Below are 19,329 nucleotides of genomic sequence, written 5' to 3'. Positions count from 1 at the left end.
ATCCACTGATTTACCGCTTGCCCCTCAAAAACGATCAAACAATAATAATGATAAATAATAATAATATTTATAATTAGGATAAATGTAAAACTAACGCTTAGAAGGCCGTTTCATTTCATTTAAGCGTTTAAAACGAGAGTTTTAGAAGCCACTGCATATAAGCAAGTATAGATTTTACTAAACAAAAAGTAGTAGGATTTTAACCATGAACTGTATATGGTATATTTTATATACCGCGAATTAATTTAACGCACATTTATCTCAACCAATTTATGTATACTGTAGGAATAGTAAAGCTATGCTAGGTTAAACCAGAGCTACAAATGTCCTTAAAAGGCCAGAGTCTTGAAAGAAAACCAGTGCAAACCTCAGGGCCCAGCCTCTTGGTTACAGGTTTTAATAAAAGATTTTAATAAACGCTGATTAAATCAGTGTGTGCTAAATGAGTGGACCCCGTGATTCAGTAGCATGTAGAACAACCTTCTAGCAGCAGTAACTTGAATTGTTTTCAGCTTAACTTTAACAGCACATCATTTTGGAGGGTTTTTCTCACTCTGCTTTACTTCATTAAGGTTTGCAGGCATTTCTTTATGCACAGCTCCCTTAAGGTCTTGTCACAGTATTTTTCAGTCAGGTTGAGGTCTGGACTCTGAGTGGGTCAGACTGGATTCTTGGCCGGTTGTAGATTTGCTGCTGTGTTTGAGATTATTGTCCTGTTCCATGAAGTTAATTTGAACCAAGCTGTAGTTTTGGGACAGAATATTTTGGTATACAGAGGAGTTCATGATCAACTCAGTGACTGAAAGGTGCCACGGCTCCATGGCTGCAAAACAAGCACAAATCATGACTCTCCCACCAACGTGCTTGGCAGTTGGCATGAGATTTTTCTACCAAGTTGCCATCTTAGGTTTTCACCAAATGTGGTGCTGTGCTTCATGGCAGGACATCTCCACTTTGATCTCCTCTGTGGAAAGGACATTGTTCCAGAAGTCCTGTGGTTTCTTCAGATAAAGTTTATCCTGTGCTGCCATGTTCTTTTTAAGAAAGAGACTTGTGTGATCTGGTGGTGAATTTCCTGGAATGTCTACTCTTGGGAAGATCAGTAACTGTCTTAAATGTTTTCCACTGGTAAATTTTTTTTTTCCCTCAGACTTCAGAATTATGGATTCAAATTGTTTAGAAATGGCATTATAAGTCTTCCCAGACTGATGGGCAGCAACAGGCGCTTTTCTATGATCTTTGATGTTTTTAATCCTGTAAACTCACCTGAATGTCCCAGATCACAATTGCTGACTATCAGTTCATTCCACAAAAATAAACACAATTTTGGATGTACTTAAGTTTTAAACAAACTACTTCTGCACTTTGGCATAGTTTTTGTAAAATAATTAGAAGACGCATTATGTTGTGTATTGTTCATCTGAGCTTTAAGTAATTTAAGTAAAAGATGGTGTCATTTCCTTTTCACGTGACTGTATATTTCTGGTTTTCCAACCTTACTTATCCACCCGCGCTGCTCGCGTGAATGACAAAATACAGAAACTTCAATTTGTTACTTTTTTTAATGAATGAAATATATTTATTATAACTTTGGTCAACATGTAAAACTCTAAGACAGGGGCAGAAAAAGTCTCAATGACCGTTTTCCAAGAAAAGCTGGGGTTGTCTTTACACATGCATTAAACATAATCCATTAAAGACAATTACCAGAAGACGCCGTCTAGAGCGGCTCTGCACACCGAAGGCTACCCTGTCCAGAATCAACTGCTGACCATGTGGCTGTAAATACATGAGTTAACTGCAAGCAGAGTGCTCAAAATATTGCTCATTTATTTATTTATTTTGAAATCACATTAACCCCAATTAATCTTCATTTTCAGAAATGGCTTCTGAAGTGTATTTGCCCTGATGCAAGTTTCAGATAAACACCCAAATAGTGCCCAAAACACCTTTTGCTTTCACTGGTGCTTTACAAAAGTAAACATTTGGCTTCAAAGCCCAAAATTCAAGGAGAAAAAAAAAAAAAAAATCATCACCGTTCATAAAACATTAATGAACAACTTAAACAAGAGGTACGAAAAATGGCATCCTCGAAATAAGGACAGAAGCCGAAGAGTTTTAGATCCTTGCTGCTCAGCTAAATTACTAAGTGCTCGCTGAATACGGTATGCTCTGTCCCTCTGAGTGCGCGTTTCCATTTATAGCACATTATGTGAACGAAAACAAAATAAAAAATAAAGACACGGTAACAGGTGAAATTAAGCAAGAGACAAATAAAACCAATTAATCTCCCACGTAACCCAGCCTGTCCCCCTGTTCCTCTGCAGCTCTGACTTGTGTTATTCTTGACAAACGGGTACAAAGACTGAGGCAAAAGTGTCACATGAACCCTCAGAGAATATTCTTCACAAACAGGTCAAAAGAAAAAAAAAGAAAAAAAGCAGTGATGAACAAGATGATGGGAACTGAAGCCAGGCTGCTCTTTTCGGTTTACTTCCACCAAACGTCAAAAAACGCTGGTTTTGACTGATGACATTATAAACATTACCAGGAGAGGAACAAGGAAACATTAGACTGCAGGCATGTCCGGTTTCAGGGAAACATGCTGGAGCAGAAACAGGGTGTAAGAACCAGTAGACACCCCCTCCTCTTCCTGCTGCTGCTGATGCCCCCTCTTCCTCCTGCAGATTAGTTCTTGATCATCCCTCCATCTCCTTCGCTGACAAAACGCTTCCGCCCTCTAGTGGAGAAAGTCAAGATAGAGAAATGTTTTAGTGTTGGTACACAGAATCACAGATAAAAGACATGGCATGTTTCACATTTTCTCACTGAGAACAAAACAACAGCAAATCGTCTCAGGAGTAAAACACCGCTGTCCAAAAAGTGCAGTGAAGTCAAGAAAACACCAGGCCTTTACTGAAAATGTAACAGTGCATGTGTGACTCATTTTTAAAGATTTGCATCTTAACCTGGAGCAAGATCAGGAAGCCAGAAAATACTGACAGATTTGTATTTAAGTAAGACTAGTGTCCTACTCCCCCTGAATGCATCACTTGTCATGCGAAATAATAGCCATGTTTAGAAAATGAGAAGGAGGTCATCCCATCCAGTGTGGACAACCTGTAACATCAGAGCATGAAAATGTGCGATATGTGTTCTTTGGAAGTTGTAGTTGGTCCACCAACTGACAGCCAGCACTGTTTAACGGGTTTAACGGCATGTTCTAGTCTATCCTTAACACATGAAAGACATTGCATGAGCACACGAGTCTGCTGTTGGAACTGTGAGTGACATCACTCTATGAGTTAAAAGCACTTTGAAGTAGAAAAAGGCGCTGGTGTAAATGAGGCTTGTAGTGAGAGAGCACTTTGAGTGCTTAAATAAGAGTAGAAAAGCACTATACAAGTACCAGCTCATTTAAAGGGACTTATGTTTGATCATTTTGTTTTGGTATGGATAAATGTGGAATTACACCTTCACTTGTGACGCCTTTATTGTCAACGGGGACAAGACGTATTATTTTCCTGATTCTTTCTGAAACTTTCAGTGGAACAGACCTGAAATCATTAGACAATAAACCCCAATTCACCTGGAGGGACAGGCATCCCTCAGCTGTTTGGTGATGACAGACTCCTGATAGCAGAGGTCCACAAAAGTCTCCATGATAGAGTGGGCATGTGGCACATCTAGGCTGATTTCAGGGAGCTCATCATAGACGCGCTGGAAACCCTGCAGGAGAAAAAACAAAAACAAAAAACAAAAAAACGTATAAATAACAATACTAAAGTGATACAGTGCATAAAATGGTAGGGAAAAAAAAGAAAAAAAAAAGGAGACTAACCCTGTTCATCTGATCAACAGTGATGAGGCCTGTTTTCCAGAAGGACTGCAGGAGCTTCATCATCATATGAGTGGCAGTGTCACCTTTAGACTCCAGCACCATCACTACAGCCTGGAAAAAAATGAATTCAGAAATTGAATTTAAAATCCTCACAAACAAGGTCTTGAATAATCAGATCCCATCTTATCTTAAAGACCTCACAGTACCGTATTACTTCAATACAGCAGTTCACTCTCAGACTGCTGCCTTGCTTGTGGTTCCCAGGATTTTTAATAGTAGAATGGGAGAAAGAGCCTTCAGCTTTTAGGAACCAGTCCCAGTTTGGAAATGGGAGACAGACACCCTGTTTACTTTTAAGATTAAGCTTAAAGCTTTTCTTTTTGATAAAGAGTATAAAGAATATAGTTAGGGCTGTAGCAGGTGACCCTGAATCCTCCCTTAGTTATGCTTCAACAGGTCTAGGCTGCTGAAGGCTTCCCATGATGCACTTGGTGTTTCTTTTTCCACTCACCTTTTCATTCTCTCTGTGTTTATACACTACTCCACCTTTAATCATGAATTATAATTCATCTCTGGCTCTCTTCCACAGTGTGTCTTTGGGCCCGTCTCCCTCCTTCACCCCCTACTAGTCTTGCCAAAGGTTCTTTCCTTTTAAAAGGGAGTTTTTTTCTTCCCACTTTCACCACATGCATGCTTATACAGGGTCATCTGCTTGTTGGAGTTTCTCCATATTGTTGAAGAGTGTTCTGAGCTGAACATTTTACAGCATTTTGGAAGTGTTTCAGCCTACAACTGAGGCCACTGTCAGACCAACATGAGACAGGACAAGGGGAGGTAAAACTACCACGGCAGTGCTCTTGTCAGTTGTGCTATTTGCAGACCTTGGACTGTGTGAAAAATAAGTTTTTGAAGTCTGCGTGCCCGAAACGTAAAACTGGCTGTACTGCAATTAGCTGCATAACATTGTGCAAATCTTAGCAGGAACCCACAAGGTCACACAAGGAAGCAGAATTATCACCGCTGCCATACGTGCACTAAGCGTGCATCTGTTTGCACTCGGTCTAATATGGAACAGAAAAACTTGCCATCCAAGACTGAGCTTGTCAACTGTGTGCACATTTGAAATTTGGTAACCAGTAATCTGTTTATACTTACACAAGGACACATTTTGGTTTGACTGATTTGAAGTGAGCTTAGCGAATACATGTACTGCAAATAAGAGACAATCACTGCCAAACACACAGTGTCCTTGGCAGAAAGCAGAAATGACTGTCACCGATCAGTTTTTAATTTTTTTTTCTTCCCAGTGTTGCTCTTCAGTTTACTTGACTAGACACCAGAGAGAGAAAACACTTTAAAAAAAGGCTCAGTTTACAGATTTTAATTCCTATCCTGTTATATGTGAAGAACAAGTAGAAAAAAATAAACCTTCTACTTTGTTTGACCTCACTTGACTTGTACAAATAAAAAGCTGTGGATACCTCGTAGACCAGCTCATGGTGGAAATGAGGCACTTCCAGGTCCCGCAGACAGTGCTCCGCCTCCGACACGTCTCCTGATATCAGATACTCTTTGAGCAGAAGATTCATCTGAAACAAACGCAAACAGCCGCGTTAGCAGTGTGTGGCAAGGGTATCAAACACAGCTGAAGACTGAACTGATGCATTGCTGCCGCATCAGTTGAGCTGCAGGTCAAACACCCATCAAGATTAACTAACCCACATTTAACACATTTAATTCAGAGTAGGCATAAAGGGTAAAGAGCCATCCATACAGTGTTCTACACTGAATTATCCCAGTGCTTACTCTCACCCATGTTTATGTATAATAAACAGAAAGAAGAAAACCTTTTCTATTAGAAGCTGCAGTATGAAAACATGTCTTCTGGCATCAATGCACAGAAAATCCATAAGCAGGGAAAAGGCTAACTGGAGCCCTGTACCTTCTTTTAGGCTTGCTGATTTAAAAAACATCCACTCATGATGGGAGACTCTGGCCAATCACAGATCCTTTTAGACCAGCTCAGGTGAGCAATTTAAGGGAGTATAAAGAACAACAACAAAAAATGTTCAAATCCAATGTGGAGCCAGAAATCACACATGTGAAGCACATCAAGGCACATGATGGTGGGAGGAGATCAGAAGAGAGGAGAGAAAGAGCTGCATGAGGAAGGCTTGCTATCAAATTGTTCATTTTCTTTTTTCTCCTTTTTTTACTGCAAAATTAAAGAATCTGCACATAACCAGACAACATTTAAAGCACCTGCCTATGAAATATTTTCATCTAGCCATTACTCCAGGAATAACCCAACCTCCATCTGGGAAATAAAACCTATCATGAAATGTTTAACGTTCCCGACAGAAAGAAAAACATTTCTTTGTTTGGACTTCTGCTTGAATTTTCAGTCTCCGTTTTTATAGCAGGCTTGGTTATGTCACTCTCACTGCAGATCTGCACGTACATCAGCAAGCATGGTTTTACTTCAACCTATTTATGGAACAATTAGTCATTCGATTGGAGCGCGTGATTGATCCAAGATGCTCAAAACACTGAGCATGACCAACGCTTCTGAGTCAACTTTGGATCCAATTCAGCGATGGGTCTGAAAGCTACCGAGGCTGACACACCGCTCTCACTCACACTCTTTGAATGTTGCACAACTTACAGTTTGGGTTTGTTTTCCTTAAGTGGAACTCCCACATTGTCCACACCCACATTCACACGGCAACAAAATCCCAGATTACTGAAGAGTGATTGTAAACAAAAACAAACCAGAGAAACAAAAGAACGAGTCGCAGAGCCCATCAACACAAGCGCGCACACAAATGATTACTTATTAAGCCATTTTCAATAAAAAATAAGTTTAAAAAAAAAAAAGGAAACTGTGACTGAAGTGCAGACTTTCAGCTTTAATTCAAGGGGTTTAACAAGAGTATTGTGTTAACTGTCTAACAATTACAGCCATTTTTATACACAGCCCTCCATTTTCAGAGGCTTAAACATAATTGGACAAACTAACAATTTTAAACATAAAGACTGTTTTCATATTTGGATGAAAAATCCTTTGCAGTGCATTTGACTGCCTAAAGTCTGGAAGCCAAATGCTGCGTCTCCTCCCTTGAGATGCTCTGCCTTCAGTCGCTGCGTGTTTGTGGGTTTTTCTGCCTTCAGTTTTGTCTTTACCAACTAAAAATCACGCTCTACTGGGTTGAGATCAGGTGACTGACTTGGCCCCTGAGTATCTCATTTCTCTGCCTTGAGAAAATCTAGAGTTGCTTTTGCAGGGCTTTGACTCATTATCTACTTGCACTGTGAAGCGTTGTCCAATTGGTTTTGCAGAATTTGGCCGAATCTGAACAGAGAGCATAGCCCCGTCCACTTCAGTCCATCCTGCTACTTCTATCAGCAGCCACATCATCAATAAACACTAGTGGGCCGGCTGCATACGCACCTGTGTTGTAATGCTGCCTCTACGATGATCATCATGTATGTTTTGGATTATGAGTCGTTTCTCTTCTCTAAGCGCACTTTAGTTAATCATCAGTCCAAATCATTTTCCCCCCCAAAGTCTTAATCTGCACTTCTTGTTCTTGAGTGAAACTCACAGAAACTGTGGTCTTTTTTTGGTGTTGTTGAGAATGCAGCAGATTGCTGATCTGGTCACTCCTGAAGTTTTTGTTCTCTCCAACTGGTTTATTTTAGTTTTTCAGCCTAATGATACACTGCCTCTACTGCACTGACATCTCCTCAAGCCTCATATTTAAAATTAAAGTGCCAAGCTATAAAACAGAAATCTAACATTTTCAATTAACCTCTTATGTGATGATCTCCAGATGGATCAGCTGCCATTAAATAAGAGAATAGGCCTCACCTGGCCATGAAATTGCTCATCAGTCAGCTGAATTGATTTGGAGCTTCTGGAAAAAAGCAGGTCATTGTGCATAAAAATACTGGCGACCACAAGTGCTGGCCCTCAGCCTCCCAGCAGACACAGCTATGGTATCAATTTCAAAATCCTATGTCGCCTTGTTGTCAAGTTATCAAATTCAGTAGATTTTCATAAAACTTTACCTCTGACCCCTGATCCTTAGGTCCAGGTCAGTAAGATTCAAACTTGTCCCGAGATTTGAAGTAGATGAACCTATGGTATCATTTCAAAACTCCTACATCGCATCGCTCTCGCGTTATTGCATTCACAAACGTACGTGTCCATTGCCCCTGCCCACCTGGCAGGGTGACAACAAAACCCAATTTTTAAGCAATTAATACAGTTTTTTAAACCCCATAATTTAAAAAGGAGAAAATTTCAGTCACAACTTTTTATTTAAAAAAAAAATTTAAAAAAATTAATCAATATGTTTGCTTGTACGGACGCAAAAATGTCATCACTGTCCAGAAACATATGGACCTAAGTACATGAAGTTGCACAGTACACTCTGCACTAATCCTCTGTCCTCCATCCTCCGGCCTGCGACCTAGAAACCAATTTCAGTACGCCACGTTAAAGCGTGTCTCAGTTCATAATGGGCATCACACGAGCAGAGGAGAGAGAAGGCTTGCCTGTTGCGACAAATCCTGTCTCCTTGTGTCTTTCCCTCGCCTCCTCTCCTCACACCTTTAGTGGGAGGGATCAAGACACAAGGAGAGGAATCAATTGAGACTGCCTTAATTTTAATCATTTATTTATTAGGTTATTGCAGGACACATTGGGTTTTTTAAAATATGTTGACGCTTATAAGGTGATTTAAATTAAATCATGTTTATATTCTCACACACTGTTTATTGTATTGATTTGGCAGAAAGAGACTCGCCTGTGAGAGTGTGTTTGTTTATGTCTGCCCCTCCCATGCCCTATTTTTTGGGGGGGGAAATTCTCACTTCTCAGGGGAGAAAAATCTTTGCTGACACAGCAGCTAGACTGTGGCTCTCTACCCAGCATGCACCATTTTCACCCTGTTTACATTACATAATGTGGGTACACACTTGTGAGGGATTCACTATGATATCACAAGCGAGCGACTTATCGGTTTCTGAATGGGGTGGGGCTTACCTCTTTGATGAGATGTTTGACAGGTCTCAGACCTCCACCTACACCCCACACGTTGTCCAGGCGAACCATCTCCCTCTTCATGGACAGCAGCACTGCAGCGCGGTCTAAAGCCACTCTAAAGAAAAGGATCACAGTTAGGTGGAGGGGAAGGGTGGCAGGGGCACAATACAGCCTTTCTTACAACGCGGTGAACTGCGGCTTTCACCTGGCATGCTCACAGTCCACTTTGCCCTTGTAGCAGTCCAGGAATGACATGGGGAGGACGTGGTCTGCGATGGCTCTGGCTATAAACTGGCCTAACATCTGCAAGAAACAGAAGAAAAGATTAAGCAAACCAAGTGAAGCCAGCGTAACAAACATGCCCGACTAACATTTGTTTTATTATTTAGTTTTAGCTCTTAAATTTATTAGGCCTCTTCACTGCTGAAGGTGGCGATCTAGTATGCAACATTTTGCTGCCTAGTAATAGAGGAAAGATACAAAGAGCATGTGTAATATTTGAAGAGGATTTGTGTGCACCTTTGGGATAAAAAGGAGTGGTTTACACTTAACCACGGTTGATCTTTTAAGCCTGTTAAACCCTGCAGTGCCTCTCCACCCTCTGAAGCACACAGTTAGATTTGGTAGCATATCTGTGACTGCTTCTTCCCATCATGCATTAGCTCTACCTGCGGGGCATCCGGTGTGTCCAGGATGAGGTCCGGGAGCTCTTTAAGCATCTTGTCAAAAGCTCGCCCCATCTCACTTTGCGACAGCATCTTCCCCGACAGATCAGACAGCAGGCGGGAGGTCAGTTCTCTGTGGCTCGCCTTGCCTTCGAGGGACAGGGACACAGCCAGAGAGGAGAACTCGTACTTGTGCTGGCCCAAATTGAGCTCCTTCAACAGCATCTGATAGGGTTCGGAGGGAGAACTGCATTTAGTTTCTACAGTTTAAGCATTTTCAAAAATGACCCCAAAACACAAACACATTGTGTCTCTTGCTTTTGAAAAGCACAAACCGAAGCCTAATCAGGCCCAGACAATCAAAGCACAGTGCGAGTGGAGGCCACTGAGAGAGGGAGAGCCTTCGTGTGCTTGGCACCCATGCTTAAAGTGAGTACAGCCCAATAAACCTGAGGTTAAAAGCTCCACATTACTTCGGTCATCCAGCTTTTTTCTTTAAACCTGCTCACTCTTGGTCAGCATGCACAGAGTTCAAAAGCTTTATTATAATTATTTACCTGAACCTCTTTTGTGTCCCCGTGCTCAAAGTACTCCTGTACAATCGGGTTCACCATTTTCTCAAGTTCCTTCTCGTCTATCTCGGGCACGACTGTCTCGTAGACCGTGTCCCCCTGTGTAAAAAAAAAAAAACCACACACGGCATCAGTCAGAAACAAGCACGCACAGCAGAGCGGATGCACGTTCATTATTGAATTTCTCATCAGCTTTGTTTCAGGATTATATGAAGTATTTTCAACAATTCTAAAATACACAGTCAGTTCAACTTACAGTACTGTGCAAAAGTCTTGAGCCACCCCTCATTTCTTTATACTTTGCTAGGAAAATGGGGAAATAGGTGCAGTGGTTTACTGAAACGTGCAAACATTCTGTACACGGTAAAACAGTCAATAACAGAGTTTGTATAATTCTAATGAGCTTAAGAGTCAAAATTCAGAACGGACACCTTTATTCTTCTGAGGCAAGCTTCGCTGTAATTTCTTTAAGTAGTCTTCAGGAACAGTTCCCAAGATCCTGGAAGGACATTCAAAGCTCTTCTTTGGATGCTGGCTGCCTTTTATTTTTTTTATTTTTATTTTTTATTTATTTATTTATTTTTTTAACCCCGTTCTCTTGGATGCTTTCCAGATGTTATTGAATCTCCCATGTTTTACTGATGGCTGTATACACTCACTGTTGTGCCTCTCTCCTGACCTCCTCTGTACATAGTGGCATTGATTTGAACTAAAAGTTTTAAGTTTGGATTCATCACTCCATAAGACCCATTAAAACTGATTTTCAGCCCATTTCTTGTGTAATTTGGTATTCCTCAGCCTTCTTGAGAGTTACCCTTCCACTGAGACCATTTCTGATGTCCAAGGTGTCAGGCTTTACTTTCATCTGCTGTAGATAATTTAAGTTTTAAGTTTAAGTTTTAAGCCTAATAGCTCTTAGGAAATTACCTTATTGGTCCAAAAATTCATCTTTATGACAGTCAGCCTGTTATCTTTAGTGTTCTTATAGATTGAACTCAAGAAATGGGAACACACTGTGTGGACTTGTAGCAACAAAATGCTTGAATTGTTTTTGTTATGTGTAGACAACACTGGTTCATCCTTGAATTAGGTGGCTTTTTTATGCTTGAATGAGTCGTAGGTCAGTGTTAAGTAGCTTAAAGAAAATTCTTCTAAAATACGAAGAAATGAGGGGTGACTCAAGGCTTTTGCACTGTACTGTATGAGCCAACTTAGTATAACTGCGTGATATACAAGATATTTTTCACTGGAGTTTTCACAAGAGCATCCATATTCATTCTTGAGGTGCTTTTCTTTCCTTTATTAAAGCTCTGAACATCCACCAGATCCCCAGAGAGCTGTGCAAGACTCATACTGAGTTTGTGTTTCTGCCCAAAGAAACCAGAAGTTGTTACCTTTGAAAGTCTCTCAACCATTTTGACCTTTCAGTTCTTCTATTGAAAACTTTTCCTTTTTGGGCATACCAAAAATTCCACAGAAGAGGTGTAAACATAACACTGACTGAAAACGGGCTACCAGTGAGCTTTAGTGTAACCTAAACTTCTGTCTCAACACTTATATTTACGAATTCCAAGGATATGAGTAAACTAACGTTCAGCTGAGGTTTTGCACAACCTGGAGCATAAATTATAATCTCAGTGCGGGGTAACGTATTCATTTCTACAAGTCCTCTTAATTATTTGAGTTACTTCAAGGAAAAACCATCTCCTAAAAAGAATTAGTCAAAGAAGAGGAAAGAGGCATTCCAGCGTGTTACAGTTCCCATTTCTGGGCAACTCCTTTATCAGGTGATCCGTGCAGCCTGATTCAAAGGCCACAGTCTGCACATGTCTCGTCTATTTTTCTGTACCACTCTGTCCCAGTTCCCTTTTAACAGTCGATATCTTTACACCACCTTCGTGTTCCAGTCAAGGCCGAAATCACACCGGCTTTTCTGAGCCATTTCCAAACTGTTATCAGCATTTAACAGACAGAAGCGCCGTTCCCAGTCCGCATTCAGTCGCAAGTGCAGCAGGAGACAAACAAACTCGGCTTTCGGCGTCACATGGATGATAACGGGGTTAAAGATTGCAAATAGTGTTGACTGCAATGGGACGGAGCCATCTGGATTTAAGAATCGTGCTAGCAGACCAATTTTTTTTAACGGGTTTCAAACAAAGCTTGTTAATATTTTTGATATGAAAACAGTCTTGTATTTCCCGGGAAATCCTACTGTCAACATTTCCAGTGTTTCTGCGTAGCATGGAAGATGGATTACAACGCATTTCATCAGCAGTTCAGTATCAGAACGTGGACATAAAGAGATAAAGGGTGCCATCCAATGCACTGACTGCTGGATGCCAGTATTTGAAAGCAAAGGACTTAGATATAAAACAAACCTGCTAGCAGATAATCTGAAGTGTTAAAAGACAAAACAACCTCCCCCCCCAGCAGCCTCACCTGAGAAGATTCATCATAGTTGGGGTCGTGTATGTCGGGCTCCTCATCTTCGTAAACCATCCCAGCAGCTCCCCAAACTCCTTTACCACCTGCCCCACCTGAACACAGAGAGTCAGCATAATATGAAACTATAGACGTTTTCATATCGTCATCCGATATATATTGTTATATCGGACAGCCCTAAAAGAAGGTACATCCCTAATAACCCTTTTCCATTACTATCTACTCGGCACGACTCAACATGGTTTTTAGGGTTTTACCTGGTACCGAGTACTTTTTAAGTACCTACTCGGGTGAGATTCCAAGCAATCTGAGGCGACCTGAAAAAGTGATGTCATTTTTGAAACCCAGCATCGAGGGGAAATGGCTGCACAGAAACAACACTGTGGTCCTCGAGTCTGACAAAATGCCACAGAGTGAAGAGCAGGTATGCAATCACCTCAATGTCCACCTTTGTTGTGGCATTCGTGTCGCAAGCAAATGATGTCACTGGACGTTCTGTTGTGTTGCTATAACAGCCCCTTGAGTCGCGTTGAGCCGATCCAAGTAGAAACTAATGGAAAAAGGGCTGAAAATCGCAGCAGACTGCAAATTATACCTTTTTTTGGCAGGCCTCTGCCTTTGCCCGTCCTGGATTTCCGGTCATTGGTGTTGACTTTTCCTTTCGGGCTGTGCGGGTCACCACCCGCCACTTCTCCCGACTCTGAGAAAGACTCGCTGGTGGAGTTGCGAGACGAGGATTTGCGCAGGCGACGTTTGGCTTTAGCTTTCAGACGAGCCTCATGGAGCGCCTTTTCCTGGGGCGTCCAGTTGCCGTTCACCTCGACCTCATTCAGCGCGTCGTCGTCATCGCTGTATGGATGGTTAGCCTCCGCCACGGTGCCACCGGGACCAAAGATCCCTGTAGTGAGAAGAGTGGATTTGTTTGTTAATGAACTGGTCTACACTGTGACCGACAGCCTTATAAAAGTACACAGAATGGCCACAAGTATGCAGACAATAAATATATCGTTTTTCATAGTATGTCTTTGTCCCGTCTCCCTCCCCTAACCCCAACCGGTCGCAGCAGATGGCTGCCCTTCCCTGAGGCTGGTTCTGCTGGAGGTTTCTTCCTGTTCAAAGGGAGTTTTCTGATTGGTGGATAGATCGTCTATCAACGTCGCCTTTAAAAATGGTTTCTCACAGTGAATTTCTGTGAACTTTAAATATTATTTGAGCGACTTTAAAAAAAAAAATGAATCCCTTTCTTGTTGACCTTTTTTCTTTTTTTAAAAAAAAACATCAACACTCAAGTGTTCACCAAGTGTAGACCATAAGGGGTGTGTGACGACTGCAAAAAAACGAAGGACACACTGACAAGAACGGAAGCCACAATAAAAGGTAAACATTAACCTACTATTTAGTAACAACACACGAGTCTAAAAAAAAAACCCAGCACTAGTTTTCTATACAATAACACAGACGACTCAAATCACCTACAGCAGTGGACTGATTTCTGGGGTAAGTAACTTTCATAAAAACTGCTAAAGTCTGAGTGAAACACACAAAAAAAATAAATACAATTTAAAAAGTGAGTTTAAAAGGTGCAGCTCTGTTACTAAAGCCAAGTTTGGCTGCAAGCCTGAGCAGTTAATGGTGACTGTATTTCCCGGGGATGTTTACAAAGCCAAGACTCACTCTGGCAAGAGGACATGGCAACATTTAACCTATCGGTGTTGTGCAAGACATCTCGCTCTGTGACTTTTTCTGCATAAAAACAGCTGCATGACTATAGTGAAACATTACATATCGAAGGTTTATGGGCCAACTTGCAGTCTTAATTCTGCTTGCATTTGCAAACAATCAAGTGCGTCCTCTGCAAACTGCACAAGCAAACTCCTTTAACCCTTCAGCTAATACACTGGCTTTCTGTCCACCTGCGTGTGTGAGGGCAGCGTTTTGCACAGCAAACCAAAGGTCACAAAACAGACAAAACATTATTCAGGAAGTCTGCAGTGCAAACTTACTCACACGCATGGTTTTGTGACACTCACCAGCAATATCAGAAGACATAAGGTGGATTGAGTCGGTATTTTAATACGCTTCTCTTCTATGGGTGTATGGAGGAAAAAAAAAAAAAAAAGGGAACGTTTCAAAAAATTAACCTCAAGTTAGCTTCTTGCAAGCGTGGTGAAACAAACAACAAACCAGCAAGTGTGACTGGAGCTGCGATGCAGGCATGGGAGGGAGGAGGGAGCGGCCAAAGGAGAACACATGCTGTAGAAATGCTGACACCAGTTTTTTTTGGTTTTTTAACTCCTCTATCTTCTCGCGATCTGTGGGGTGTAGCTAGAGTGGACTTGACTACATATGGCATGGCTGGGTCCATGAGTGATCACATGACAGCACTGTAGGAGTGAAGGAAAGCAGCAGGAGGAATGCCTGAGGGTGAAATTAATACTCAGCACCCCAATGCATGGCTCCAAAAGGAAGTTTGTGGAGTTACGGCCATATAGATTATAAGGACAAGCTGAAAACACACACAGGGAGTCGCAGCAACAGATAAGTATCCAAAAAAAAGGGAAAAAAAGGAGAACCAACTGTAACTTGTGGTTTCCTGCCTTTCTTTTTTCTTTTTAAATGATATTACTACAAAACAACACATCTGCAGAGTTCACAGTAAAGTTAGTAACAAAGAAAAGGAAGGAGGACACCATCCTGATTTAACCTGTTGAAGTAAAAGTAGCACCACACCCTGGCCTTCCAAAATCTGTAAACAACCGACCATGTGTCACCTCCTCCTTTGGTTCCTCCTCCTCCCTCCCCAGCACAGGCTACAAGGGCCTGTCGGGGCAGTAAATTAGGAACTACCCAATCGCAAAGTGCCAAACACACAACTGACCAACTGGAAAGGAGCAGAAAAATGAGAAGGCACAGAGGAAAAAAAGAAAAAAAGCCGTTTGCCAAGACAAGAGTTGCATAAGCAAGTGTAAGCAAATCCAACCAAGCCTGCTAACTTTTAGACTCCACAAAGACCACGTGGCTGTCTTCTTAAAACAGGCCTGCGTGTCACCGTTGCAGTCCTGTAAAACTGCAGCAACAAATTGCACTCTAGTCTTTAACACCAAGACTGCACACCTACTAGAGCACCCAATGGAAACCTCCCCCTCCCACCCACTTAACACACATACAGACACAGGCAGACGCAGGCCAGCACAGGACCTCTGCCCTGCATCACGTATGGGAGCTATTCACTGGCAGAGAACATGATCGGCCCAGTTCAGTTTTAAGTATCTGCACGACCAAGGCGTGCATGAATGAGAAGAAGGTCACTGGAGCAGAGTTTTCACATTCCTCCAAAGGGACGCACCTAGTTTATCAAAGCTGTAAATATAGCACATGTGCTGCCCAAGTATGAAGTTAGATGTATGCAAGTATGCAGCAAGTACAGCAAGTTCTTTTTAGTCAAAGCACAATGTCTGCACGTCTTATGACATATTCAAAGCCAGTGATGTGTAGATGACGGATATATTTAACATGTTCACTCTCAAAAAAAGCTTTAGCTGACACACCCTACCCTCTAACAAATACTCACACTCAGGTGTAGTCTGCACATATGAGGGCTTCACAAAAGGTAAATATGTACAGCACAAACTACTACTCTCAGTTTCAGAGGGTTAAAATCAAGAGTAGCTGTAAATATTTAAATACATCTTTCTCCATTAACTCAAGCAAATGTGAGTGGGATGTCCTTTGGGGCCAAACAAGCATCTGCACCATGATAAAAGAGGGGGTAGGGTGTGGATGTCTTTGAGGTTTAACTGTCATTTCAGTTTAATGAAAGGAAACCCCGACTGAATTTTTCCTTAAAAACATGTTCCAGGCACTTGGCCTAAACTTGGATGGTGATTTGTGCTTAAATATACAACTGCAGCGGGCTCACAAGCAGGCCACACATGTGCAACAAAAAAAAAAAGGAAAAAAAAAAAAAAAGGAAGAAAAAAAGTGCACAGTCCTTGTTTTTATTTTTTATGCTGGAAACGTTTGCTGGTTGCAGAACAACAACGACAATGATAAAGTGCTCACAAAAGATTAGAGCTACTCTGATAAACAGTCGAGATGCTGATGGCTCGTTTTGTTATCATCAGCCAATCACTCGTGTGTTGTCAAGCACGGGCGGTTTGCTCTGCTTACGAACTAAAGGGCCTGAATGCCGGCGGACGGTGTGTGCAAACATGTTTTTCACAAATGTGAGACAAGAGGTAACAAAAGAAGAGCGGCCACGAAGAGGTTTATGGCCATGATGCCCTTAATGCACATTTATACACATGTTCCCTCTCTGAAGAGATCACAGACCTGCTCCCACACTGTGGGGAAACATCCTGCTCACAAGGGCAGGGTCTAATTTTTAGACCAAGTTTTTTTTTTTTTTACAGAAGCCTTTTTAAATCCACGCCAGATGACCATAAAGAGGAGGATAAATACAAACGTGCTGTCATTAGTTGATTGTGTTGGTTTAATAAGAATAAAAGCTGCAAGAAGCTCCAAAACGATTTCCAGGGTCAAATACTTTTGCACTTGGCACTGTTTTGAAAGCGAGGAGAGGTTTGTTCTGTTGCAGAAGTTCCCATTTCAACCCTGTAAATGGGATGTTCTGGCAGTGCGAAGCCATCACTTCAGCCACTAATAATTCATTTTATTACACCTTAATTAACACCTAACAGCAGCAACTTGTTGCAGAACTGACAGAAACGGCCTAAAGGTCTGATCATCTGGGCGGATTAATAAGACTTTACACCCACTCCTGTGTGAGCTCAGACTGATCCACGATCTAACGAGGAGCCGTTCTCCTTCTTGTTTTCCAGGCCAGACAATAGACTCTTTGACGGTGTCTGTCGCAACCTCATCAATGGAGGCTTGACCTTCAAGGAAGTTAATGCAGAAAAGCCCATCCGTGCACACATGCTCTCACTACTATGACATACCAATAATGCACCATGTGGGGTGTCACAGATATATATATGTAGTCTGCACAGATATAACCTCGGGACAGGCAGCTGCAGGGCGTTTTCAGGCAAACACAAACCAATGGGAGATTATGGTAAGTGTGATCCATACAACCGTGACGCTAACAATACATTTCTTATGTAACATTTAAATGCACTGCAACGCAGAGCTTATATAAGGCTTCCCTGTTGGCTCGTATTCAGGAGTGGGCTGCACATTTCCACATCACCGTCGAAACCATGTGGGTCATGGTACCATAAAACAACAACAACAACAACAACAACAAATAGAGCGCAATGATCATCAAAACCATCGCTCATATAACCCAAGAACGCAAAAAACAAACAAGCAACCTCGGTTTGATGTCTATCTATGATCAAACACGGTGATATCTTCCGCAAGCCCGGATCTTAACATATGACTCGGTGCAGGATATTGAGGTTTAATGCCATCTGCACAGCTTTTAACACACGCAGGGTGACATGGTGCCACGCGCACGCACAGACGGAGGAATCGTGTCTTTCAAACAACGTCAGCTTAAACACAAACTCCTTTCTTTGTTCGTTTTTGTGTGTGAGCGCTTCCTTGGCATCGAAAATGGACTATAAGGAAAAGTCTCAACGACTACTCGCAAAAGCGGAAGTAAGCACGATCTCGTCCAATCAAAAGCGCGAAAGGGTTAAATGTAAAAGCAGACCAACAGCAAGCTTAGAAAAGAAAAAAAAACAGTAAAAATACAAATGGGGTTTGGTGCGAGTCGAAAACGTGTCGAAAGCGCAAATCTGCGCTACCGTGCACAGATTTTTTTTTAAAATATTTTGCACCCACCACCGCCTCTCTGTGTGTGCGTGTCTGGTTTTTTAAACGGAGCACATGGTGGTGGGAGCATGGCTGGCGCTGCAGACAGTCCCATGCGAGGAGGGACAATGGATCGGGCGAGGAGGCCCCGTCTGTGTGGCTGCTTCTCCAAGGCTTCGCAGCGAGGCTGGATTCATCCACTCACCGTCGGCCTGAGGAGCGGTGTCCATGTCGGTCGCCATGGCGCTCTCTCTCTTCAAATGCTCGATTAAAAACCCCTGGCGGTGCACTCCTCCTCCCGTCGAGCTGCCGTTAGCTGCAAGAGAGCCCCCACTAAAATAAAATAATAAAAAAAAATTAAATAACAGTCCTGCAGGTCAAACCTCTGCACAGCAGCCTCGTTTACTGCGAGTTTTACGGGCACGAGAGATGGTGGGCAAAGCTGGAGTGTCTTTTTCGTGCTTAGCTTAGAGAGAGGGGTAAAAAAAGATGAATGTCAAAGAAGCTGTAAAAATGAGTGAAGGCGCGAGATGGAGTTCAGTCCTCTTGTCCGCGTGCACAGCTGGGGTGTAAAATTAAAAAAAAAAAAAACAATCAAGCTGTGAGGGGGGGAAGGAAGCGGCTGAACTAGTTGAAGAGCATTTCATCAAACAGCCTGCAAGATAAACAAAGTCTGTTTTTAACTTTGCAGGAGAGACGCGAGAGGAGTCACGTGTCGAAAGCGCGGACGGGGAGTGGTCAGCGCAGGGGGTGGGTGCTAATCCCTAGCGACCAATCACAGAGCAGCAAACGTCTGCACGTCTCCGACGGAAAATACCCAAACAGTACTGCTTTTTGATATCGATCTGATACCAAGTAAATACAGGGCCAGAACTGCTGATACCGATACTGATAGCGATATTTTTAACCCGTAAAGGCAGCGTGAGAGCAGTGTGTCACTCTGAAAATTCACACATTTTAATGACAACTAAATCACTA

General features: G+C 42.2%; 1 protein-coding gene across 2 annotated transcripts; it reads right to left on the bottom strand.

Annotated features, from left to right (window-relative positions):
* Positions 1 to 1,543: 1,543 nt before the first annotated feature.
* Positions 1,544 to 19,055, bottom strand: pdcd4a (programmed cell death 4a). Of its 2 annotated transcripts, none has more exons than XM_031752345.2 (11): positions 18,557 to 19,055; positions 13,166 to 13,468; positions 12,568 to 12,665; positions 10,114 to 10,227; positions 9,560 to 9,781; positions 9,097 to 9,194; positions 8,892 to 9,006; positions 5,323 to 5,430; positions 3,842 to 3,952; positions 3,590 to 3,729; positions 1,544 to 2,740 (listed from the first exon to the last, which is right to left on the bottom strand). In XM_031752345.2, exons 1-11 carry the CDS (start codon positions 18,591 to 18,593, stop codon positions 2,689 to 2,691), a joined length of 1,398 nt encoding a protein of 465 aa, XP_031608205.1. In that variant the 5' UTR covers positions 18,594 to 19,055; the 3' UTR covers positions 1,544 to 2,688. The 2 variants fall into 2 exon arrangements, with proteins under 2 accessions (XP_031608205.1, XP_039469293.1); XM_039613359.1 differs by lacking the exon at positions 18,557 to 19,055 and adding an exon at positions 14,601 to 14,663.
* Between the last annotated feature and the right edge of the window lie 274 nt (positions 19,056 to 19,329).

Source organism: Oreochromis aureus, linkage group 6, assembly GCF_013358895.1.
Source record: "Oreochromis aureus strain Israel breed Guangdong linkage group 6, ZZ_aureus, whole genome shotgun sequence".
NCBI classification, from domain to species: domain Eukaryota; kingdom Metazoa; phylum Chordata; class Actinopteri; order Cichliformes; family Cichlidae; genus Oreochromis; species Oreochromis aureus.
The sequence above is the reverse complement of the archived record's forward strand: the minus strand, read 5'-3'. Positions and strand labels throughout refer to the sequence as shown.

Bases quoted from the DNA above. Each gene is read 5' to 3' on its own strand.
- pdcd4a (XM_031752345.2), bottom strand. From the start codon at position 18,593: ATGGCGACCGACATGGACACCGCTCCTCAGGCCGACG. The intron at 10,228-12,567 runs GTGAGGCTGCTG...TTTTTTACACAG, and splicing joins ACTATGATGAATCTTCTCAG to GGGGACACGGTCTACGAGAC. The intron at 5,431-8,891 runs GTAAGCCCCACC...CGTTTGTTTCAG, and splicing joins TCAAACATCTCATCAAAGAG to ATGAATCTTCTGCTCAAAGA.